Source organism: Haliotis cracherodii, unplaced genomic scaffold (genome assembly GCF_022045235.1).
Source record: "Haliotis cracherodii isolate W230 unplaced genomic scaffold, xgHalCrac1.p SCAF_1, whole genome shotgun sequence".
Classification (NCBI taxonomy): Eukaryota; Metazoa; Mollusca; class Gastropoda; order Lepetellida; family Haliotidae; genus Haliotis; species Haliotis cracherodii.
In genome coordinates this window covers 58,453,485-58,479,485 of record NW_027266264.1, presented here as the reverse complement: position 1 = coordinate 58,479,485, position 26,001 = coordinate 58,453,485, and the positions used below count along the sequence as shown (strand labels likewise).

The following is a 26,001-nucleotide window of genomic DNA, read 5'->3' as shown; positions in this document are numbered from 1 at the left end:
AGAAAGCTGCTTTCTGATTCGCTTTTGTTGACATCATTATTCATTTCATTGGTTGGTCAAAGATTTGAAAGGTGACTCTGACATGACCTGTAATGGGATGTCCTCAGATCTTTGTGTTGCAGTAGCGGGCACCAAGACCTAATTTTACTGATATTGAGGGTATTAAGTGTCTGCCTGGATAGTAGAAGGAAGGTGGTTCGATCCCAGCCGAATCATACAAAATAGCCTTAAAAGATGGTACTTGTTGTTGCAATATCTGTTGATCTGCTTTAGGGTTGGCAATGAGTCCATGTACTGTCCGTATACTGTGTCATAGTGAGGTATTACTTCATGTTTTCATTGTCTTAGATTGGCTACTTATACCCAAGATGTTGTGTTACAGTGAAGAAGCTGCGGAACCACACCAGTGGAGTGTACCGCTTCAAGCTGCAGGAGAATCGCTACGTGTTTGTGCAGACCAAGAGCAAGCTGTTCGTCATGCCAGTCACCAATGAACCCGACTTTGTCATGTCTACTCACTCCATCATAAGGTGATCAGTCAGATTTCTTTGCCAGCCAGGGGCATGGGTATAACTGGAATACTGGCCAAAGCAGTGGTACACCAAACTTATACCCTCTTCACTAGCTTCATAAAAGCTTCATGGAAACAGGGTGTTACGACTTGTGTCGTTTATCAAAATGTACAATGTTGCAATGTTGCAAGGTTTATGAGATGATATACTGATGGCAGGTCACTTGTCACTCAGCATATGTCATGTCTTCATTGATGGGTTATCTGGATGCCATTTTAATTCACTGCTTTAGAATTCTGATTGAAATCGTTATTTCCAGCTTTCTCACTGTTTAAATGAAATATTTGAGAAAATGCTTTCTGATATAAAAATTATGTTTTTTTTATGTGTTCATTTCATTAATTTGAAGCAATTCACTTTAGATTCCTTCTTAACAGTCAGTGTACACCGCCATTGTCAGGCCTAAGGTCCTGGGGTGTGGGGGTGGTTGGGGTACATGGGTACAATGTGTGAAGCCCATTTCTGGTGTCCCCCGCCGTGATATTGCTGGAATATTGCTAAAAGCCGCATAAAATCAAACTCACTCACTCACACTTAGGTCCTGGAACAGTGGATATGATGGATTAATTGTGAAAAATGTCACACTTTGATTGACAAACACATCAGTAGTTTCTGATAGCTGTATGGAATATTGTGTTTTTCAAGGCGTTTCTTTATTTCCAGAGAGTGTGATTCGGAGGTTGAGCTGAAAGGATCAGCTTCCACCAGTCTGATGAAGTCCATCATCGGTCAGTCCAACATCAACAACCGCGGGGTCGGTGGAACTGGGAGTGGCACTAAAAACCTTGCCAACATCACTGCCACAATTGGCATGAACATGTTGGGAGACATGAACTCAATTATGAACTCCCCACAGTTAAGCTTGGAGGGGCTGGACCTGCTCAACTCCAACACCAACTGGGACCTGCTGGGGACAGATAACCCCATCCAAGGTGAATTTAACATTAATGCTGCTCTTAGTGGCAGTGCAAACATGAACTCGGGGGACTCGTCATGGGACAATATGACCCAGCTGAAAGTGGGGCAGCCAACCCTGCCTCACCAGTCTCAAGCTGCTGGGATACCCCAGGTACAAGGACTGAGTGCTATGGCAAAGCGACAAGCAACTTTTCAGCAGCAGCGAAGTCAGTCTGTGTCCTTCGATGAGCGCAAGAATCCTCGCTTCTCGCCAAGCCCTGGAAGTAGGGGAACTCCCTACCCGCTACAGTCTCAAAGAAGTGTGCCCAGCATGATGGGGTATGTGAACCAGAGGAGCCCTGTAGCAGCGAGTGTTGGAGCTGCCGTGCCACCTAGTAGGTCCCCCGGGGGACAGTTCACGGCACCCTACCCCCAGCAGCGAAAGACTGTTTCCCCAATGATGTCCCCCCAGCCAGGTGAGAATTAGCAGATCGGCAGGCTTCTTGGGTGTCAATGAATCATTTTGCACAATTTTATTCACTTTAAGTCTTTTGGTATTGTATATTGAAATTTGTCTTTATGACAAACAGAAGCTTTAATATCAGTGGGTTTGATCAACACTAGCATGCACTTTACTGGAACATTGCCAAAGGATGTCTTGTACCTTGCACCTTGCACCTTGCACATAATATCATTCACTTGATTATTTACAGGCTGCTTTCATGCAGCTGGAATATTGAGTGCGGCGTTAAACATCAAAGTGGAGCAAACACTCAACCATTCAGTATGATATTTGGATATATGAAGTATACCACTCGAAAGAAGTTAGAAAATACCTGATTCTTTATTTCACTAAAGTTAATCTGTAATGGCATCAGATGTTCTTTAACTTCTGTTCGATTCCCGACATGGGTACAATGTGTGAAGCCCATTTCTGGTGTCTCCCGCCGTGATATTGCTGGAATATTGCTAAAAGCGGCGTAAAACCATATTCCCTCACTTTAACTTCTGTTGAGTAGTTTAAATGAATGAAAACCAAACCTACATGCCCTGGCTGACAGTGTCTTTTTATGCAGGTGTCCCTTCCAACCAGACATTATGGTCCCGGTTCTCCTCCCCCTCCATCAGTGGAGAGCTCCAGCCAGTGTCCAGCTCAGTAGCCAACCAGCAGAGCCCTCTACAGGCACTCCAGTCTATGGACTCCCAATCCTCTGTGTCAGACCTTCCAGACCCAGCCCTCAGACTCGGCTCATCCGAGCATATATTCAGCGGAGGTGATATGAACAATGATTCCAGGGGGAACGCACGGGGAGGAAAACTGTGTCGTTTGTTAACCAGTAAAGCATCGTTTGATCAGTTGACATCCCTGACAAATGAATCTTCTGGCCGAACTTTCCATGAGCGGTCTTTAATGAAATCTAAGTCATCTATGGATATAACCAGACAGTCTCCTCAGCCTGGGCCAGGACAGAGTCCGCCGGAGAAGCCTCAGAGTACGTCGAATGATGATGTGGAGCCGTCTGGTTCACATAGGGCAGACGGCATCGAGAAGAAGGATAACGCAATACTCAAGAAGCTCCTGAGCCAGGAGGAAGACCTCCCTACCATGGATACAGAGATCAGCAGCTCCCCACACACAGGGGGGGCCCAGGGGGACAAGTTCGGCATTGAAATGGACAAGAATGAGGCGGAAGCGAAGAAACCATCCAATATTCTACTCAAGGTAGGACTCAGGGTAAACAAACTATTCACTATCTCTTTCTTTGCTTTTTTATTAGAATGCTATCAGGGTTTCAAAAGTAAGGCAGATCTCCTAGTTCTAGGACCATTCAGGTTTTTATTCTATATTTAGAATCCAGAACTAGTCCTGTCATCCCAATCCAAATTCATAATGGTTAACATAACCACAGACAGGATTTGGAATGTTTTAAAATATATCTAATTGATCAAAATGGGTTAGTTTCTGCTGCTGTTTATCAACACCATGAGAGCATTTGTCACAAACAAATGCTATCCTATGGCAGATTAGTTGAGATGAACCTTACTTTTGAATTTTGAAGCCTTGCTTATGATTTGATGACGCATGTGTTGGTACATGGTGACCTTAATAAAGGGAGCAGTTGAAAAGTTAAATCCTTTCACACCCCCACCCCCTATCCTCCCTTACTTATTAAAAAATCATACTACCTCTGTATTCATTTGATGAGAACATATCATAACCTAATTTGTGAGGCAATGCAAACACTCAAGAGAAGATTCTTAAACTGGCATAATCATTCATGTTATGCAGTTCATTTTGTCGGATGTAAAATTTGCAGACCTTTTAACCCCATCCACAAACTTAAGGAATTAAGATTTTTGACTTGCTCCCTAAATGTGTCCTGGTTCTTCGGCCTTGTTCGGGAAAGCTAGCTTTTTCACAATACCATCAAAATTCCTGGTTATAATTGCTCCCCACCAACCAATGCTTGTCCTAAGGGTTGACTTTGTCACAATATCGATTGTCTGGTCCAAACATGGTTGTATACAGGCTGCTGTCACATGGCTGGAAAACTGCTGTGTGCGGTGTTAAACAACACAGAAACACAATACCAGCAAAGAATACTTCTTGATGCCGTCTACAGCAATGTTTTCGAGCCAATGCCCAAGAACCAGGAGTTAATATTTTCAGCCAGAATTGTACTGTTGTATCTGCTTCTAGTCGTTACTGCTTTCTCATCACAGAGAGAAAACAAATTCAGCTGAATATGAGAAAGCTATGCATGACACCAGTGAACAGGGTCATTGTTTAGACTGACACTAGGGTTTTACGGGACGCAGAATGCGTGCCCAGAACTCACATATGTATATAAAATTGACGCAGAAAATAATATATTTTGTGTCCTGAGGGACGCACAATAATATTTATTAATTATTCTGGACAAGAAATATAAAGATCCTTTAATTAGGGTAATTATCAAATCTTACAATACGGTACCCCACACCATTTTATTACTTTACAGGACCCTCATATTTTCTGCAAGGACCCTTGAAATTAGTAATTGGGTGTTCAGGGGACCCCTAGTTTTGCAACATTGTTTTGTTACTCTTTTTTCACATGAAATTGTATTTTGCCCGGAGAGCGGAAGGTCTGGGGTTCGATCCCCGGCCGTATCATACCAAAAGACATTAAAATATGGTACTTGTTGCTGCCTTGCCTGGCGCTTGACTCTTGAAATTAGTAATTGGGGGTCCAGGGGACCCCTAGTTTTGTAGGTCAAGGTAAAACCCTGCTTTACACCATCTGCTATGTTTATTGACTGGAATGAAGTCTATTTATATTGTTGCATCTGTCCATTCAAAACACTACATTCATATTTTCTGCTGTAGTGGAAATAGAAACTAAGCAATAAATTATCAAACTGAATTTTGGAGTCACATGACTGTTATGTACTGAAGACAATTCCTACTGACAGGTTTTGGTGTCCGGATCAGAAAATCTTAACAAAATACTAATTTTAATTTGTCCAGGTTGGCAGCTATGGACGGACAGTGTTGTTTTTTCATGATGGTGCTAAGTGACATATTGGAAATCACTCGGTTCCATGTGGCCCAGGATATAGTACAGGGTTGGAAGGTCCTTGTATTAAGTACTAAAGTAGGCTGCCAGTGGCGTATTGAAGATTGTTGAAGCACAGTTAAGATCAGTTAATGTAGCCCGATGGACATGCATACTTAGAAATAATACTTTCTGAGAAAAATACATTTTGATGTGGTGTATATTATGCACAAAACCAATGTTGAATTGTCTTTTGCCAAAATATTCGGACAAAATGTACAGTGAACATGTGAACACACTCAATTCTCAATATGGGTCCTGGAGTAAACCTAGGTATTTTTTATTGACTAGGTTGTTTTCAGTCTCATTGACAAGGAATGCAGGTAAACTTTCAAAATTAAAACTACTCATAGTGAAATGTCAGCCACTGAGTGTGAAGAGTAATTAAGTGTTTCCCTCTTGGCACAATTAAATTCCAATGGACACTTTAACCTCTTTGCCATACATGGGAAAAGATGATAGATTTGTGTCCCTGTTTCCTGATTTGCTAAACTCTGTGATGATCTGGTGCTCTGCTGCCACTGACCATTCTAAGGCCTACAGTCACTGTAAACCTACACATAAGAGTCATGGCAGGCTCTCATTGATTCTGGACCAGTATGTGATGCTTGTCAAAGGATCCAACTGATATGTGGATTGACTAGTCAAGCTCTCCTGCTTGAATGTGTATCATCGCACCCCAAAAGCGTGGATCGATGCTTCATACTTTCAGTCACTGGTTTGCATCGTCCAGACTCGAATATTCACAGGCTGCGGTGCGGTAGCTGGAATCTTCCTGGCTGTGGCAGTAAACAACATTCACTGACTGAGCTGCGCCAGTCATAGCCTCACTATCATTTGGAACCTGGACCTCTTGGGCTTGCCTTGTGGGTTCTGTCTCCATCTTAACACCTCCTAAACTTTTAACTAATCTGTGTTGACAGCAACTATTGAGTGATGACAAGAACAGTGATTCATCCAACAAGAGCCTCCAATCGGTGTTACAGCGCGAGCTGAACTCCCCAGTGGATGAAGTTGGGCTTGATGGGGACGGTAAGCGGCCGACCTCGGAGCTGCTGCAGAAGCTGCTCCAGGAGGATGAAGATGAGAGTTGCACATCTGCTCCAGCTGTGAGTGTTCTCAAGGGAAAGTTTTGACATGGCCTTTAGACATACAGGGTGTTTTAGAGAAAAGTTTGTCCGTCCGTTTGCTTCTCAATGTAGACAAATTTTCTCAAAAACTATTCATGTTACAGAACTGAAATTTTGTACACTGATGTTAATGATCACGATCTCATTCTGTGTGAAATGGGGACGGGTTTTTTCAGAAACTGCTGAAGTTATATGAATGAAAGTTTGCATGCTTATCGGAGAGATATTTGTCAAGACTGAGTTCAAAAACTGGTCCCTGTCAATTATTCTTTACAGAGTTATGGCCCTTGATCCATGTTATTTTAACTTGGTGCAAAGTGTCTGCATTAGGACAGATTATCTCAGAAACTACTGAAGTTAGCTTATCTAGGAGATACTTATGAAGAGTTATTTTTTCCAGATAAGGTGGCTTTTGTGTATTTTAATTTCACTTTTATTCATTTTTTCTGACAACATAAACCGGCCCAAGTGCCTATCTCTCAAAGGACTTTATAGGACTCTTTTTTATAGTTTTTATTCACCACTATATGAACAAACTCATTTCTAATGTGATAGTGATAATGCTGTTTTCTTGTTTGTACTTGCCTTGTCTTGCTAGTAACCTGGTTGTTTGTTTGTTGTTTAATGCCGCACTCAGCAATATTCCAGCTATATGACGGCGGTCAGTAAATAATCGAGTCTGGACCAGACAATCCAGTGATTAATATGATGAGCATTGATCCACGCAATTTGGATCGATGACATGCATCAACCAAGTCAGGGAGCCTTACCACCCGATCCCGTTAGTCGCCTTTTACGACAAGCATAGTCGCCTTTTACGACAAGCATAGTCGCCTTTTACGGCAAGTATGGGTTGCTGAAGACCTATTCTATCCCGGAATCTTCATGGGCCCTATTAACTTGGAGATTGTTATGGCAAAATCAGCTCTCATAGCTGTAATCTAGTTGGAGAGTGGTTCCCATTACTGAGTGTCGCTGAAATGATGACACTCGGTAATTTGGTGTCATCATACTCCGGGGATGAGGATCTTGACAGGATTATTACAGGTCATGTGTGATGTAGAGAGAAACGGCTAGGCGTATCAGTGTCCTGTACGGAAGCACAAAGTAAACACCTTGACTGAAAACAAAGGATTTTGTACAATAAATTTATGATTTTTCTTCTATCATTTGCCATGTAAAGTTTCAATTGAGATATAGCTGATTTCAGGCCCGAGTTCTGTGAATGGTCACATGATGCGACTTAAAAGAAAAGTGATTTTGTGTTTATACAAAGATGCCATCCATAAAGATTTTGGCATAATAGTTAGAATATTTAGCCTAAAATTACTTTATTATTCTTCTCCTCCAAAAAATTATATTAGGGGGGTTATTTTTTATGAATTATTAAAAAATATAACCAATGCACCTGTGACATGATGTGTTCTACAGTGAAACTGCTCACCAATGAGCATGTACACTTCATGTACTCTTCAGAATTACTTCAGAATTACTTCAGAACGTGAAACACCACATTGTCTGTCTGAAAAACAGTTAATTACATTTCACATTGTCTAGGGCTATAGAAAATGTGGAAGCTAAAACTTGCAACATTGTACTGTTAACGTTACTCTTTTTCACATGAAGTTGTATTTTGCCTCACTGTTTACTGCAAAGCTTCAGTTAGGGTTGGTATCTCTGTTAACATGGTTAATACCTGACTGCCTCTGTGGTCTAGTGGTAGAGCGTCTGCCCGGAGAGCGGAAGGTCTGGGGTTGGATCCCCGGCCTTGTCATACCAAAAGACGTTAAAAGATGGTACTTGTTGCTGCCTTGCCTGGTGCTCAGCATTAAGGGCCGAAAACAAGGACTCTTGTTGGCTCGGAGTCAGTATACTGTGTCTGAGTGGGTTATCCATGTTAAAACTGCAGCATGCTATCTCAGTGGGCTAGCACTTTTAAATCGGCATTAGTCCGGACTATTACAAGCACAGTAGCACACACACGCACAAGCTTGCATGCACGTTGCTATGTTAGTGCAATAATCTTGAACCAGACGTTAAACCCAATTTCACCTCGCCACCTCACCTGTTAGTACCATAAATAGATGTCTGTTGAAGTTGTTAACTCTCTAAACACTTTTAAACATTGTTAACATTATCCTTTGCTCTAAGTACCACTATAACATGAGCATCTATACCTGTTTTTTGTGTTCTTAGGAAAGTACTATACAGGACCAGGAGGTAGGAAGTGGGTCAAGGTCGCGGCATCAGTCAGGTCAACAGGAGCCGCAGTCATCAGGCTTTAGTCAGCCAGTCACACCACAGAGTGCTGCCAGCTTCTCTGATGCCTCACAGTTTGACATGCTCAAAGATGTATTTTCTGAACCTGCAAAGAAGAATGTTGAACAGAGTGGTCTCATGCAGAACAAGAATCTGGATAATTTTCTAACAAAGTTGTGGGAGAAAGGTGACAAAAGTTCTGAGAAGGCTGGTGATGTGAGGATACGACAAAAGAAACGTAAATCCTCTAGTTCTGATGTGGACAGTACGGAAGTGTTAGAAAGTGATTCTAGTGTGTCGCCTGGGCACCAGAGCCGCCTCTCACAGAGGAATGCCCTGTTGGCCCAGCTGTTGTCAAAGAAGGCAGCCAAAGAGACTGTCGTGAACACCCAGCTAACTGTGAACCCCACAGCACTGCCTCAGCAGAGAATCCCCAAAAACATCACAGACAAATTCATCCAAATCCGCTCCAACAGCCAGGAGCTGCGTCAACATCCAACCGACACAGGAGTGGACAAAGAGAGCAGTCTGACTCCCAATCCACGGGACAATCCTCGCACAAACCCAAATGCACCCTTCCCAGGCAACACAAAGCCTGATGGTGCCATTGGAGGGGTTGAAAACTCGGGACAAATGAACCCCGGCGTCCCACCTCCTCACAACATGGATTCTGACAGTGCCAACAGCTTTGACAATTTCCAGCATCTGTGGGCCTTATCCCAGGCCAACGAGTCTGTGAGTATGGAGATTGAAGCCAACGGTGGGGATAGTTCTGATCCACTGCTTCAGCAGATACTCCAGCAAGCAGCAGATCTTCAGCACGAACTGACCTCCGGCAACCTGAACCAGGCTGTGACGACAGCAGCATCCCTCTCCCAGACCCAAACACCTGTATCCTCCAATGCTGTTGTCCACATGTCAACACTATCAACATCTACCCAGGTAACTGCATCAATTACTCATCAGCAACAATCAACGTCTAATGCAGAGGAAGTGAATATGATGCCGGAAGTGGAACAACTGATGGATCCCTGGGAAGAAATAGATAACATTCTAGGTATTAACTCGCAGTCCAACAACCAGCAGATTGGTCCAACATCGGTCACTGAGCAAATGGCAATTGATGCCATTCAGCGACAACTCATGAGTGAGGAACCAGTGCAGACTCCCAATTCTGTTTCTACTGGCAATCATATACGTAACGCCAACCCCAGTATATTTCTCGGGGCCGCTAGCCAAGCTTCAAGCACTAAAGCAGGACAGGTGCCCTCTCGCCCAACTCTCGCCCAGTTACAAATGGCTCGCAGCCTACAACAACAGCAGGCTGGGGGACTGGGTCAGGTCACAGGGTTGGATGCAGCATTCACACAGCAACTACTTCAACAACAACAACAACAACAACAACAACAACAACAACAGCAACAACAACAGCAAATGCAGCCACTTCAGCCTCAAGGAGCAATGGCCCAATCCATGTCAGGGCAGATGGGGCCACGTTTCCCTCAGCCGCAAGGTGAGAGCTCTCTCTCTTCTTCCTCCCTTCGTACGTCCTTGAAGTCACTTCTTAGCATGTCAAATTGAGATAACATAGGAAAGTGTATTTGCTCCTCATGGCAAAAGTCAGACACCTTAACATCCATGTTCAGTGATGATGTAGCTGTTAAGCTGTGCATGGTTATGTCCCTTAGTGCTAGGATCTTTGAGTTGTGGCTTCAAAGCAGGATTTTCCTGATCAAGGCCCTGTTCCACGAAGGGACCATAGTGCTACGACCATCTTAAGCCTATATTAAAGTATGGGAATTACAGTCATCTTAGCAACTGTCCTCTCATTTGCTATGACTGAAATATTACACCAGTATTACACCAGATGAGCCCATAGGACTAGTGTAAACCTTAGTGCACTAGTCCTCAGAGTTTGTAGCTAGTCCTGCTTGAATGAGAGAAAAAATGTTCACTATGTTTACATTTTTCAGTTTTAATCAGTTCCAATTTGAAGAAAAATTGAAGCATTGAGAACTGGTTCAGAATTATACCCCTCAAATGCTACTAGTCAATGAGGACTACCATCATTGGATTTTTGCGTGTCCTCAGCACAATTTAGTAGTCGTGGACTAGCATGAATTTCGAAGGCTGATAAACTCAGATATCAAACCCCTGTGAAGTGTTTGACTTATAGGAACTACTACCTGGACATTATTATGAATAATACATGATCTTATGTTCAGATGAGTAGGCTGGGGGTTGCACTCATTATAAAAATACAAACGTGTGTTTTGGGGACACTGTTATTCTTAGCTTTGAAATAATAATATTTTCACCAAGGCCTTCACAGTCCCTGAATCAGACAGTTTATGCATATCAAATGGGCTTGAATTTCAAGAAAATCTACAAATAAACATTGCATTATTTTACTTGACATTTACAAAATAGAAATAAAAAAACAACTAATGCATGAGTTCATAAAACAAAGGTGTTTTAGAAATAATTGCAGCATTTAAGCAGTATGTTGTAATATTTGTAGGAGATCTAATCAGATTGTAGAATATTTCACTGACACCATTCTCCGCTGTGCAGCTCCAATAAGTCCACTTGCCAGTGCCTTGCAAGGCCAGTCCCCACAGCGCCCTATGTTCCGGGGCATAAACCAGACGTCAACAGCCATACAGGTCCGCCAAACGCTGTTGCAACAGCAGAAGCTGAAGCAGATGGAGAAACAGCGACTTCGGCAGGCACAGGAACGACAGCGGCTGTTACAGCAACAGCGACTAATCGCGTTGCAACATCAGCAGCAGCAGAAGTTTGGGCAGTTCCCGCAGGTAGGTTCAGCTATGGTGCGACTGCTCAGACAGAGTCTAATCTTGTAATCTGAAGATTCTAAAAACTCTCATTAAAAATAGATCCTGTCCCATTGATGTTTTGTAAGATCACAGCGTAAAGTTGAACATAGATGTGTTTTTATATTCAGTTTCAGTTATTAATTTCCAAAGTAGTATTAAAGAAAATGTAGACATGTAAACCATTTTGTCCTTGACTTCATGGCTATTGTATGCTGCCCATCTTTTATTGTGTGCTTGCCCGTTTTCCTCATATGTGGCCCAGGAATGGCTTTGTTTGTGGTGTTGGTGATAGTTTGTGGATGTGTATGTTTACCTTTAGTTTCAAATTCACCTGGTGTAGTGTACATCATGATCTGAAGGAACATATGACAAGCCCGGCCACCTCAAGCTTTGTAGATACTCTGGAATTCATTTCGTTCAAAATGAAACAAAATCATGCTTTATGTTCAAACCAAGTAGGCTTTGATTTCTGACAGTTTCACTTTGTGTGAGCTTTGCATGGGGTAGTTCTTCCGACTGTTACTCCACAGACATTTGTAATTCTCAAACACTATGTGACTCTCCGACCGTTTTGTTTCCGTAGGGAAATATGGGAGTAGATGGCCACTTCCCTGAAAACCTTGGTGAGCTAATGAACTCAGGCCACGCCCCAAATGTTACCTTACCTGTGCAGGTATGTGATCCTAGACGCTCGCCTTTAGTAGGTCAGCTACGGTTAGTCCAGTCACGTCAGTTAACATGTGCAGTATTGCCAGCCCAGGTGAACTTGAAATATCTGTACATATTCATATATATTGTGAACCAAAAATGACTACGACTTGAACATCGAAGATCTGTCACTATTCAGGTTGTTGTTAATGTTTTCTTTCAAGTTGGTGTTTATTTTAAGTTTGTGTTGAAACTTGTGATGAAGTTCCGGAAGATGTGTTGTGTCTAGCTGGTGTGGAGTATTCATGCATGGGTTATTGTCTTGCAGCGGGGCCAGGCCATGCCAGGACCCATGTCACCCCGGTACAACCCTGGCAGCATGCCGGCGGGGAACCAACCAGTAAGTCCCATGATGCCTCCTTCAACGCCACCCTCCCAACTGTCCCCCCACTTCGGACAACAGCAGCAGTGGAGCCTTCACCCACAGCAGTCCAGTGCATTGCAGGGAGGACTGGGACAGGTTGGCTTTCCTTATGGTCTAGTTGATAGTCAGTGTATATAAGCAGTCATGCCATGCTTGCCTTTTGGACATATTTACTGGAAATTACCTTTTGCTAGATGAAAAGAAAAGAAAGAAACAAAATGTAATTCAGATATTGTTTTTAGTTTTACCCACCACAATTATTTTCTTTACATTTCTACACGAAAATCTTGTTCGTTTCTTTATCACACATTGATACAAAATCATTAATAGTGGGTCCTTGTTTAGGATTTATTTTTGTGCAATATGCTATCAGGTTATTGGCTATCAGGTTTTTCCCTTTTCAACTAAATTTATAGTCAGCAAATCCCTAACACAAGTATAAAAAAGTGTCGCCTCGCATGTCATTTGACAGAAACACATATTGTCTCCAAGTCAGGTCTGTTTATTTGCAGTATTAACTTGTTGTATTCCCCATATCTGAGCCAATCAGATGTCTCCGTTTGTTGGAACCTCCTAACATTATTGTAGCTAACATAGTTTGATATTTTGAATATGCATGGTTCTCCTTGTATAATAAATAAGTATAGACTTTAGCAATGTCGACTGTCCGAGGTCGATGTCGCTTTTAGGGGGATCCATGAAAACAGGTATTGAACTCATGCAAGTCTATCTTTTCTGTGTACCCAAACCAAAACATTTAAATATCTGTCTGAGCTATAGAATTATTGCGAGAACAATGACTTATAGGATGAATAGATGCTCACACACAGCCTGCATGAGTAATACTTCCACTATGTTGCATTTCATGACTGCTCTAAGACAACAAAAACATTGAAATATTTCATCCACGGTCACCCACTTTTCAATCAGGAAAACATGCCCCAGACTACGACAATTTGTCAAAGTTCAGTGTCCACTTGATCAGATGCCCTAGCCGATGATAATCATTTAAGGGTTGAGTTAGTGTTTACCTAATATTAATCTAAACCAAGGACAAATGGGAAACCCTGCATGGCCATAGATCTCTGTTCAAATTCTTACAATATCATTCATTGGAAAATCCCCTTGAAGATCCAGGTTAGAATTGATCTTCAGCAACCCATACTTGTCTTAAGAGGCGACAAATGGGATTGGGTGGTCAGACCCGGTGACATGGTTGATAAATGTCATCGTATCCAGATTGCGTGGATCAATGCTCATGATGTCATTCACTGGATTGTCTGGTCCAGACTTGGATTATGTACAGATCGCCGTCATGTAGCTGGGATATTGCTGACAGCGGTGTTAGTTAAACACCAAACATACATATGGGGAACAGTGAACTAACCATGTGTTTGTTGATGCCAGGGATCCCAGTTCCCAGCCCTCCAACGTCACAGATCTCTCTCTGGAAACATGCCGAGTCCAGGAGGTCAGAGTTCACCTCGGTTCCAGTTCCCGGAGAATCAATTCCCAGCTGGCCAGCAGGGGGGACAACTCGGTATGTTCCCAGGAGGTGGCCAGCAGGGGGCAGCACAACAGCAGCAGGGAGGACCTCAACAAATGTTTGCTCAGAATAGACTCATGCAGAGACAGATGAGTTTGCCACCAGGTGAGATATTGTTTAGTTCATCAGGCTGCTGTAAATAACAACTCTACACACTCAGTCTATTGTTGGTCAGTATTGTTGGTCACAGGTGTTTGTATCTGAATCACCAGGTGTGCACATGCATAGATATTCCAACAGATGAAGGGTTAGGGTTAGAAGTTGCTTCTCTTGACCTTGAGCTTCCAGTTAGATGAACACTCCAGTATGTGCATTGTTCACCTCAGTGTACAATTGTGCTGCACGTTATCAAGTGTTAATCTAACTTGAGCCTCAAGGTCATTGGCTTGACTTTATCCATACTGATGTTGACAATATTGTGAAGCAAATTATTGCCACTGTGCAGGCAATAAGAAAGTTTGGTGGTCTTGTGGTTCTGGTGTTCACTTGCTTAACGTGAGGCCCAGGTTCAGTTCCCAGCATGGTGAATAGTTGTAAGTTGAAGTCCTCTGCTGTGAAATGGCAGGCAAACTGTTGGGGAGGATAAGACCCAACATGCTTATGCAAGGTGTTTAAGACGTGTCATTTATTTCATCCACAAAGACTTTTGGACAGTGAGATCCTGTTAGTCCTGAAAACCTGCTGTAAAGACAAGGACTGGGGGAACTTTGAAGCTGACTGTCACTTGTTTGACTCATTTTAACAGCTGAAAACTGGTTACAGCATCACTGAAGTGTCATTAGACAATGTTCATGCATTGATGATTTCTCCCCTTCCCTCCACAAACAGACCAGCCACTGGTTGCAGTGAGCCTGCATGTGCTGTTATTGATCAGCTGGTGGATATTGTGGGGGATATTATCTCAGCTTGTTAGGTAACACTATGGCCCTGCCTCATCAGGTCATGGCTGAACTTTTAACCTCATTCCCGGTCGTCACCATAACATAACTTGCTGTTGTTCGACACTCTCCCTGGAGCTGGGTGCTGCAACATTGTAGATACATGCTTCACAATGCCTTGTGTCCGAGGTAATGTCATTTCATAATTTTGAAAGATGTTTGATTTTAATTCCAGTTCCCAAAGTGATGTAATGTAATCTGTAACAATTCAAGATCAACACAAATGTCATCTTTGTTTCTCAATTGAAAGATGATTAATATTTAGTGTGACATCAGTGTGTTCATTCCATCTAGGTATCTGAGCTCATGGTTGTCTGATATGATATGTCTTGAAAGAAACTGATAGCCATCAATTTTGTTATATTAGATAGTAAGTAGTCCATGTTAAACTGTGGAGGATGTCATTTAGAATGTAATGCCTGGTGGTTTGTGGAGCTGAATTATGAAAGGTCCTCTGCACTCTGTTCCTCATCTTAAGAGGGGCGGTCAGGTAGCCTAGTGGTTAAAGCGTTTGCTCGTCACGCCGAAGACCCGGGTTCGATTCCCGTCATGGGTACAATGTGTGAAGCCCATTTTTGGTGTCCCCCGCCGTGATATTGCTGGAAAATTGCTAAAAGCGGCGTAAAACCATACTCACTCACTCACTCACTCATCTTAAGAGTCGACAAAGTTTGATTGGGTCATGCTCTGATGAGTGTGTCAATATTCCCCGGCTTCGGATGTTGCTCAACACTGGTTTGTCTGGCCCACACTCAGCAGTGCAGTGTACCCGTTTATCGGTAATAACCAGCGTTTTACAGGTAAAATTAGGCTTGGTCCGGTGCTTCATGTGACTGCCAATCTTTGTTTTCTTGAACAAAAGGTCGGCAATAATCAATAAATAATATTGTTGGAATGAAGTCAGCTTGTCTGTTATCATCAGAGTTTCCTGTTGTCTGTTTTTGTGCAAGGAAATGTATTTAGAAACTTACTGTTGAATCAAAGTGAAATGTTGAACATGATGTTGAGAAAAGTACAAGCAGGTCATTTTCACAAATGTTTATATTTCTTCGAAGTTGGGACTGACAAAAATATGGAGGGCACTGGTAATTTTCCGAGTTGCCAGTTTACTGGGACTGGCAGTTTCAAAAGCCAGCGGTGATGTGTCACACCACCCATTGTTCCAACCACTTCTGGCCAAGACTCAGTTATGTACAGGCCACTGCAATATAGATAGATTGATGTGTTACAGCACCCTTTTCTCCAACCACTGCCTTTTTTGGCCACTGTTATACAGCTAGATCATGTAGACCGATGTGTTACAGCACCCTTTTCTCCAACCACTGGCTTGTCTGACCACTGTTATATAGCTAGATCATGTAGACCAATGTTTCACAGCACCCTTTGCTAGAACCACTGGCTTGTCTGGCCACTGTTATATAGCTAGATCATGTAGACCGATGTGTGACAGCACCCTTTGCTAGAACCACTGGCTTGTCTGGCCACTGTTATATAGCTAGATCATGTAGACCGATGTGTGACTGCACCCTTTGCTAGAACCACTGGCTTGTCTGGCCACTGTTATATAGCTAGATCATGTAGACCGATGTGTGACAGCACCCTTTGCTAGAACTACTGGCTTGTCTGGCCACTGTCTTATAGCTAGATCATGTAGACCGATGTGTGACAGCATCCTTTGCTAGAACTACTTGCTTGTATGGCCACTCTTATATAGCTAGATCATGTAGACCGATGTGTGACAGCACCCTCTGCTAGAACCACTGGCTTGTCTGGCCACTCTTATATAGCTAGATCTTGTAGACCGATGTGTGACAGCACCCTCTGCTAGAACCACTGGCACTCTTATATAGCTAGATCTTGTAGACCGATGTGTGACAGCACCCTCTGCTAGAACCACTGGCTTGTCTGGCCACTGTTATGTAGCTAGATTTTGTAGACCGATGTGTGACAGCACCCTCTTCTAGAACCACTGGCTTGTCTGGCCACTGTTATATAGCTAGATCATGTAGACTGATCTGTGACAGCACCCTTTGCTCCAACTACTGGTACGTCATGTCCACACATGACAGGTTGCATAGATGAGTTATTGCTGACTACTTTGCAGATTCCCACGACCTATTCAAAATCTGAATGTAGTTTCATTCCTCCCCTGATTGTCTGGTGAAACTTGTTTTCAGTTTGGTATCGTTACATTGGTATTGGACATTATGGTAAATATGTTAACAATTTCATGTTTATTTTGGCGGATGTTGAATTTACCCTTCTCTTTTCTGTTAGTGACAGTTGTCAAAGATTTGAAATTGTTTGACTATCTTAATTTGAATATCAACATGATATTATATATTTATTATAACTGTTCTTTTTCAAATCATCCCTTTGTATTTGTATAGTTTTCAAATAGTTTAATGTGTTTTTGTTGTTGTTTTGAGGAATCTTGATAGATACTGACACATTCCATGGTTTGGGTATAGTGCATCTTTCCTGTGAAATAGTGTCATTACCATACTTCAACATAGACTTAGAGCTAAAGATGGTCTTACCTTCCATACTTTAACATAGACTTAGAGCTAAAGATGGTCTTACCTTCCATACTTTAACATAGACTTAGAGCTAAAGATGGTCTTACCTTCCATACTTTAACATAGACTTAGAGCTAAAGATGGTCTTACCTTCCATACTTTAACATAGACTTAGAGCTAAAGATGGTCTTACCTTCCATACTTTAACATAGACTTAGAGCTAAAGATGGTCTTACCTTCCATACTTTAACATAGACTTAGAGCTAAAGATGGTCTTACCTTCCATACTTCAACATAGACTTAAAGCTAAAGATGGTCTTTGCTTCCATACTTTAACATAGACTTTTAATAGCTGCAGTGCTAAGATGGTCATAACTCCCATACATTAGCATAGACTTAGGTAGTCGTAATACCAGGACGGCTTGTGTATTTGGGCCCAGACAAGTGAACAGCTGGTGTGTTTTCCATTTTTTTAGAACCCCTGTAATTCATGACATTTTACCATGTCTACCCTTGTAATCAAATTTCTTACAATATTTATAAACTATAAACTATAAACTATACGTTCAACCTTTTCCTTGGTGACTAACAGACTTATTTACATTTGAGACATTTGTAACATTTTTTTTTGTGGTTACTTTGTGATTGTTCCCTGTTTCATATTGCATCAAATAAGCCAGTAGATACCAGTCGTACTCAGTAGATTTCACCAAGCATAAGTGTGAACATTTAGCAAGTCTGTTTCCATGACAACAGTTAGACACTGGTAACACCTATTAGGTCTCACACTTATTGATCTGCTTGTTCCAGCTTGCATACATAGTTCCAAAGATTCTGCCAGGCAACATTCACACTCCAGTGTAAAATATGTGTGAAATATTCACCCCTAGTTGCTTTGTCCCTCTAACCTTGTGCACAGAATAATCATTAAAATATGTGTTATTGCAGCATTATGTTGTGTTCCATTGAATTGTTCATGTGTAGTTTGATGATATAAGCTACATGAGGCGTCTTCGTTGCAGGGCGTGGATCTCCCCGCACACCTCACAGCCCGTATGGCAGCAGCCCTGACCCCATGTTGATGTCCCCCCACTCCATCTCCCCCAACTCTCGCCAGTCTCAGCAGCCGGGAACACAGGTACGTTGTATCCCTCACTCCTCTGTGGAGATCTCGTTAGAATTGGGTCTTTGAAAGGCATTTATTTAGAAGTGATACACATAAGGAAGAGAATATATGGATGTCAACTTCTTTTTATGAGGAACACAACGTTTCGGAGTTCCTGATGAAGGAGTATATACTCCGAAACATTGTGTTCGTCATAAAAAGAAGTTGACATCCATATATTCTCTTCCTTATGTTTAGAATTGGTTAAAATTCAGCAACCCGACTAAATTCAGTAAGAACCAACAAGCGGGATTGGGTGGTCAGACTCGCATCCTATATCCTATCTCATTTGCATAGATGGATGCTTATTATCTCTCTATTCCAGATCCCATACATGATTATTTACAGACCGTCGTCATATTGTTGAATATGGGGGAATATTGTTGAATGCGGCTTTGTAGAAATAACTAATATCAGGATTTATAGTAAATGGTTCCTCATCAACTATTAATGGACACTAGGTTTAATATGTTTTATCATATAATGCATAGCTTAATCAAATTCATAAACCATCCAATGAACTGGGTATTACGATCTGATAAATATGCAAATTTGCAACGGAAGTCTTCTTCACTGTCAACTATCCATAATCAGTTGTGCAGACAATAGTGTCCTGCTGCCCAATGCTCTTGTGCATGTGCAAGGTGGGAAACTACACTTTTGTCCTGTATTAAGACTTGGTTCCTAAATTTTATGAATGAAAACTTGGATATGTTGAAGACTTTGGTTATTTTAAGAATGTTATAATTTTCTATTTACCTTCTGTTACAACAAGCTGCTACTTCTCTCTGCAGGTGAGCCCAGGAACTGGCTTCAACCAGTCCCAGCTGTCGGCTGCTTTTGCGTCCCAGCCTCTGTCCGCCCCGCCCAGTTTTTCAGGCCCGTCGCCTATGTCCACTGCCACATCCAGTTTCAACCAATCGCTGCCTTCTTCTTCTCAGGGCATTCCTTCCCAGCAGTCTTTTCAACAGCCTTTTGACATGCAGTTCCTGGAAACAGGGCCAGACGGGTAAGATCACTGCAGACCATCAGAATATGTGTGTGAAAAATAGAGTTAAATGGGATTGGAAGCCCGAAAAACTAAAAACTGCGATTATTTAAATTTGCTGTGCAGTTGTATCCCTCAGTCATGCCAGAAACGATTATACTGTGTTTACCCAGTCAGCACCATACCAGTGCTTCTGACTATTTCCAAAGTGGTAAGCATCGATTACCTGCATCACTCTAGGTTTTCCTGATACAATAACATAGCTGCCAACCGTCCTGAATGTTTCGGAATTTGTTACGAATTTGCAACTAAAAAATTAAGATATGATTGTCCCAAACAGAAAGTTTATTTGTTGATTTGGAAAGGTGATGCTGAAACACCATGCTGAAACACCATGCTGAAACACCATGCTGAAACAGAAATACTGTTTTTATGTGGCATCAATGAACCAAGGCACATATCCTTTGAATCCTTAACTTGACATTTTCATGGATTTCCGGGATTATATGTGTCGTTTGTGGACACTTGAAGTGCCCACATATTTTCCTGACAGATCAGAACAGTCTTGAGTGTTTCAGTTTTGCAGCCATCTAAATGCCAACCCTTCTGAACAAAGATACCCGTTTTTGTTGCCCTGAAAACAATTGTCATTCCCTCAAAAAAACTACAGGGCAGTGGGGTACCCTTTTGGTTAAGGCATTGGCTCGTCATGATAAAGACCCAGGTTCGATTCCCCACATGGTTACAGTGTGTGAAGCCCATTTTCTGGTGTCTCCTAATGTGATATTGCAGGAATATTGCTGAAAGTGGCGTAAAACCATACTCACTCTCTCAAAAACCTACTGTACCTGTGAAGACCCGGGGTAGAATAGATCTTCGGCAACCCATGCTTGCCGTAAAAGGCGACTATGCTGGTCGTAAAAGGCGACTAACGGGATCGGGTGGTCAGGCACGCTGACTTGGTTGATGCATGTCATCGAACCCTATTGCGTGGATCGATGCTTATGACATTAATCACTGGATTGTCTGGTCCAGACTCGATTATTTGCAGACTGCCGTCATATAGCTGGAATATTGCTGAGTGCGGCGTTAAACAACAAACCAACCAACCAAAAGCCTACTGTTTGTTCCATGGATGCTCTTATGACCTTGCTGTTGATCTTTATACTATATTGCTGCAAAGTGTATAAGCCCATCAAAGGTGTTGATGTAGGTTGGTTACTTCCAGAAAAAAGCCTGTCATGTCAGGGGACCTAAACCAAGCAGTGTCCAACTCAACGTCACAGTATGTCAAACAGGAGCTTCGCATCATCTGTAGTGCACGCTCAGAGAAACAGCTTCAGTCACAACAGCAGCAGCAGCAACAACAACAACAGCAGCAGCAACTTCAGCAGCAACAGCAGCAGCACGAGCCGATGTCATTTGACACTGGAGGAGAACTCCCTTTAGAAATTTTAGAGACAAGTAAGAAGGGCATGACATTTCAGCCAAGTTTTGATGCATCAACTCTCTGTTCTATTTTCATTCTATTTCATGTTCTTTTCATTATCGTTTGAATTATCTCAAAAATACTGTACAAATATTGGTTAGTATTCCCTTTAAGTATGAGACTCCTTAACGTGACCAATGCCATGTTTTGTTTATTCTGTCAGTCCGTGCATGTTTAATATTGTAAACGTGTAAGACCTGTATCAATTCTGGGTTTCCTCCCACATTAAGCTGACAGGCAGTGATATGAATGAACCTGGGTGTTAATCCAAATTCACTCACTCACTTTGTTGTTACAGTTAACGACATGACGAAGGAGCATGCTGCAGTTGGCCTGGGTCCTCTCGACGACTTGGCGGAGAATGAAGACATCCTCAGCTCTTCCAGACAAGAGGCCAAGAAGAGATACGAGCAGTTCCGTGCCTTGTCTACAGGACAGACTCAGTATAGTAAGTAGATAGATATCTAAGATCCGGGTTAGAATTGGTCTTCAGCAACCCATGCTTGTCATTAGAGGCAACTAATGGCATGCCACTGCACACCAGTTTCATAAATCGAAGCTCATGAAGTCAATCACTGGATTGTCAAGTCCAGACTTGTATATTTACAGACCGTCATCTTATAGCTGGAATATAGCTGAGTGCGGCGTTAAACAACAAACAGTAGGCCTTTCTTCGAGTGTGTGAATCAGTTACTGGTATATGTCATCTATTTATTTGTTTTTATGTATTGTGAAGTGTTCAAACTTCTTGATGGTTATGTCACTGATACAGAGGTTATAACACTGGTATGTGCTGCAAAGAGGTTATAACACTGGTATGTACTGCACAGGGGTTATAACACTGGTATGTGCTGCACAGAGGTTATAACACTGGTATGTGCTGCACCGGTTATAACACTGGTATGGGCTGCACAGAGGTTATAACACTGGTATGTGCTGCACAGAGGTTATAACACTGGTATGGGCTGCACAGAGGTTATATCACTGGTATGTGCTGCACAGGGGTTATAACATTGGTATGGGCTGCACAGAAGTTATATCACTGGTATGTGATACTCAAGAGGTTTAAGAAACTAATATGTGCTGTGGAAGGAGTTATGACATTTACATTTGCTGTCCAAGTGGTTATGATACCAGTGATTTAAATAATTTTAAAACCCAACAAGTTGGGCAGGTGATCCACAAGTGTTGCCTGCCCATCTGCAAAGTTATCTTTGAGACATAACCAATATACAAAATCCTAAAGAAAAATAAGAGGCAAATCACATCTTGATTCATTTGAAATAATACAAACAATTATCCACAAAGAATTGTAACAAAACTGAATATGTAAGAAGTCTTAAAATTTTCTGCAAGACAGTTCTGCAGGTGGAGGAAAATTTCATGCAGCCCTACAGAAAAGTTGCCAGCCACAGGCAGGCAGTTATTTCAGACATTGTAAGACACTAGTAATCACTGTCAAAGGGGTTATATCACTGACATATGCTATTATGGGGATTATAATTGGTTCCTGGTCCCTGTTCCACAAAAGGATCGTAGCGCAACAACTATTGTAAGCCCATGTTAAAGTATGGGAGTTACGATCACCTTAGAGTTACGATTGCTTTGTGGAACAGGGCCCTGATCAATCTCAATTCAGCATTCTGTATTTGAACAGCTCCTTCAGATTCCTAAGTATGTTAGTAACGTGGTATTTGTATTGCAGTCCCAGATGATCCGGAGGGCAAGGCTACCAGCTTGTTCCGCAATCAGTTGTTGAGTGCACCCCAGTCAGGAGATCAGTCACAGAAACAGGGCGGCCAGAAGAACGAGCTTGTGACACAGGTCAACATTGTACAGAGAGAGCCACGGGTACGCTCCTTGTATTATTCATGCAAGTGTCTATATAGACATCTCCACAAACAGATGCGCCCTGGCAGATCCAGGGTTTTGAAAAAGGGAGTGCACTTGACTCTAGAATGGAAGGGAATAAAAACTGACAGAGGGACTGGCACATGTTCTGCCTCTGGGTCTGCCAGTGCCTGGAATTGCTCACACAGTTTGCCCTGTGATGTCCTTTAAAAAGGGACCGCCTCCGTGGTCTAGTGGTAGAGTGTCTGCCCGGAGAGCGGAAGGTCCGGCCGTGTCATACCAAAAGACGTTAAAAGATGGTACTTGTTGTTAACCTGTCTGGCGCTCGGCATTAAGGGGCTGAAACAAGGACTGATCGTCTCGGAGTCGGTATACTGTGTCTGAGACATTCTGGGATATTCATGTTAATCTCAATGAGCTAGCATTATAAACTAGCGCACACGCACACGCACACACACACACACACACACACACACACACACACACACACACACAGAGTCTTAGACGTGATGTTAAACCCAATTTCACCTCACCTTTTAAAAGGTCATTTGGTCAGTGTGATAGGGATAAGCGTTATTCAGCCATACTTCTCATGCTGGTCACCAGATGCTGCTTGCCTGTCAGAGCATGTAGGAGACACATTTGTACATGAAAGGGTTAGAAACTAACAGCTTTTGTCCACTAGTCCTTATAATGATAACATATAGCAAAACCCTTGAAATAGGCCAATTTCTACTAGTCCTTAGAATACCTTTACTATTGAGCAGTTTGGTAAGGACAACAGGACTAGTGCCAATTTTTTAACGCTGCCCAAGGCAAGGCTAAAACTAGCTTGTATCATGAGATGATAGTGTGAATGCACAATTTTCTGGCTCCTTATTTGGTTGTACACTACCCAGGGAGCTGTGAATGCAATTTGAATCTGATCTGTTGACTGTAGGAATAAAGTTGTGAGCAGGCCCTTCTGTGGTTTGGAGTTTTATGCTTTATATAAGTACTCTTTGTCAAACATGTACAGTTTTACTTTCTGCACTTTCTGAATGTGACGTTGAACCTATTTCACTTCACTGTAAGTCAAGAAGCTGGTTAGCCTTACATACTGATACCCATCATTGACGTTTCCACTAATGTTTTGTGGTTGTTTTGCAGACCCCTATTGATGATATACGTCCGGCGGACCAGAAGAATAGTTTATTACAGCAGCTGCTGTCTGAATGATGAAGTGAGAGGCTAGCAGGGAGATGTTGGACTACACTGGAGGGGACACAGGGCTTTCACTCTTTACTGTCAACCCAGAGATGCCACAGCATACGGAAGAGGGCAAGAAGATGATATTATTTTTGTATGTGAGATACGTGTTCTGTTGTGTTGTGGAGAGGCAAGGAACCATTGCTCAGTAGTGTCAGCAGCCGGCCATTTGTACATAGTTCCACATAGTATTGTCGGGAAGCAGACATCATGATCTCACGGCCGCCTCTGCCATCCAGACGGACAGACGAGCGGACACATAGACAGATGGCAGTATTGTGCATTACCATGGAAACTCAGGTGGTTGAAGATTACATGACATCATGTATATCATGTTCTTACAAGGACTACAGAGGGCAAGATATATTGAAGCTCCTCTGGAATTCGGAGGGCAGAATTTATCGAAGCTCCTGACTACGGAGGGCAAGACCTATTGAAGCTCCTCTATACTACAGAGGCAAGATTTATTGAAACTGCTCTGGAGAGACTAACAGATGAGGGCTATGAGCCAGAAGAAAGCTCATGATACACATATTCTTTGCATGTATGTTTTGCAAGTATGACACAGCGCAGCATTGTGAGATAGTGCAACTTTATGGGCAGCCGATTTTGGCGGCGTTGTTGTGATTCTACAGGAGGCCGTGTGATAAACAATGCTTACAGATTTCCCCACTAGCAGACTTGGAGCTTGTTTATGTTTATTCAGTGCACAAATCTACAAGACTGCAGAGTGCGTAGCAACAGACAGTCAAGTATTTAGTTGTTGCTTGTTGAGCTTCATCAGACTCACCGTGTACTCACAAGTGTATCTTCACGATTCCCATATCCCTATGATCATCATCATGTGAGTTCATCATTGTGTACAGCACCTAGCACACCAAATGTGTTGTGCTGTTCACAACATTGACGCGGTGTTGAGGTCTAGTGGCAGTGTGCATCGCCCATGCCAGGCGGTTAACTGATATTGACAGTGCATATCACAGATTCTTGACACCGTGAAACGTCATTCGTCAGTTGTGTCACGAAATATGACTCTCTGCATCTCAACCCATCACTCGACCTTAGATTTTAGGGTATGCCTTCCACCCCCAAGTTACCGAAATGGTATCAACTGCCTTATAATGTGGACTATGTTGATGATAGGGGTGGAGGACTATTACATTTTGTTTGTAGGGTGGGAGAGTGATAAACAAGACATTTGCACAGTAATGTATTGTATGATTATACAGATTAAACATGTTGACTGCCCACTCGCAGAATAAGCCTTCTCCTATGTTAAACCAGGCCATCGAGCTCCACCTACATCCTCAGTATAACGCCTCACATCCACTTCCTCCTCTCTAAACAGCAGATCTGATACAGAGGGCCGAAAGGAAGAACGTTTTAGTTTCAGAATGATTAGTTTCTCAAGGTATTGATACATAAGAAATGTCATCAACGCTCCAAGACAGAGATGTTTTAATTTATGTTCTATTTTCAGAATTTATTTTATTTTATGAAAAGGACACAAAAATGGACAGATATTTAAAAAAAAACTATCGGAGTCCCTAAATTGGTTGATGCTCGGATTGACAGGCTTCTCTTATATTGATGTTACTTTTCAACATAGAGTAACACTATCCATGGCAATGGTATTGAGTGATTTGATGTCAGCATGTTTGGGTAGAAGTGAGGCGTTGTATTGATGGTAAAAGTCAAGGCTTGGTGCAACCTTATTCAGTGGTTTTGCCTTGAGTTCCGTGTTAAGTGAACATTGTTTTCGTACGTACAGAAACTCCTTTACTGGATGTGAATGTATATTTCTGTTGATAGTTTCTTGTAGGTGCCTCAGATTGCAACACTGCGTGTGTGTTACAGAAATGGCATTTTAATAAAGAACTTGTTAGATCTGA

General features: G+C 42.3%; 1 protein-coding gene across 4 annotated transcripts in view; it reads left to right on the top strand.

Moving 5' to 3' along the window:
- The window catches only part of LOC139479864 (nuclear receptor coactivator 2-like), a 145,237-nt gene extending 119,812 nt beyond the window's left edge, over positions 1 to 25,425 (top strand). For 2 of the 4 annotated variants that reach the window (XM_071262767.1, XM_071262795.1), the window contains 15 exons: positions 383 to 530; positions 1,236 to 1,945; positions 2,546 to 3,204; positions 5,991 to 6,176; positions 8,394 to 9,969; positions 11,031 to 11,272; positions 11,877 to 11,966; positions 12,270 to 12,461; positions 13,773 to 14,016; positions 18,391 to 18,506; positions 19,328 to 19,542; positions 20,750 to 20,985; positions 21,309 to 21,458; positions 22,716 to 22,861; positions 24,011 to 25,425. In XM_071262767.1, coding sequence (XP_071118868.1) covers positions 383 to 530; positions 1,236 to 1,945; positions 2,546 to 3,204; positions 5,991 to 6,176; positions 8,394 to 9,969; positions 11,031 to 11,272; positions 11,877 to 11,966; positions 12,270 to 12,461; positions 13,773 to 14,016; positions 18,391 to 18,506; positions 19,328 to 19,542; positions 20,750 to 20,985; positions 21,309 to 21,458; positions 22,716 to 22,861; positions 24,011 to 24,079 — 4,979 coding nt within the window. In that variant the 3' untranslated portion in view covers positions 24,080 to 25,425. The remainder of the gene's footprint in view (positions 1 to 382; positions 531 to 1,235; positions 1,946 to 2,545; positions 3,205 to 5,990; positions 6,177 to 8,393; positions 9,970 to 11,030; positions 11,273 to 11,876; positions 11,967 to 12,269; positions 12,462 to 13,772; positions 14,017 to 18,390; positions 18,507 to 19,327; positions 19,543 to 20,749; positions 20,986 to 21,308; positions 21,459 to 22,715; positions 22,862 to 24,010) is intronic. The other 2 variants (XM_071262776.1, XM_071262785.1) reach the window with 2 other exon arrangements.
- Positions 25,426 to 26,001: the final 576 nt, after the last annotated feature.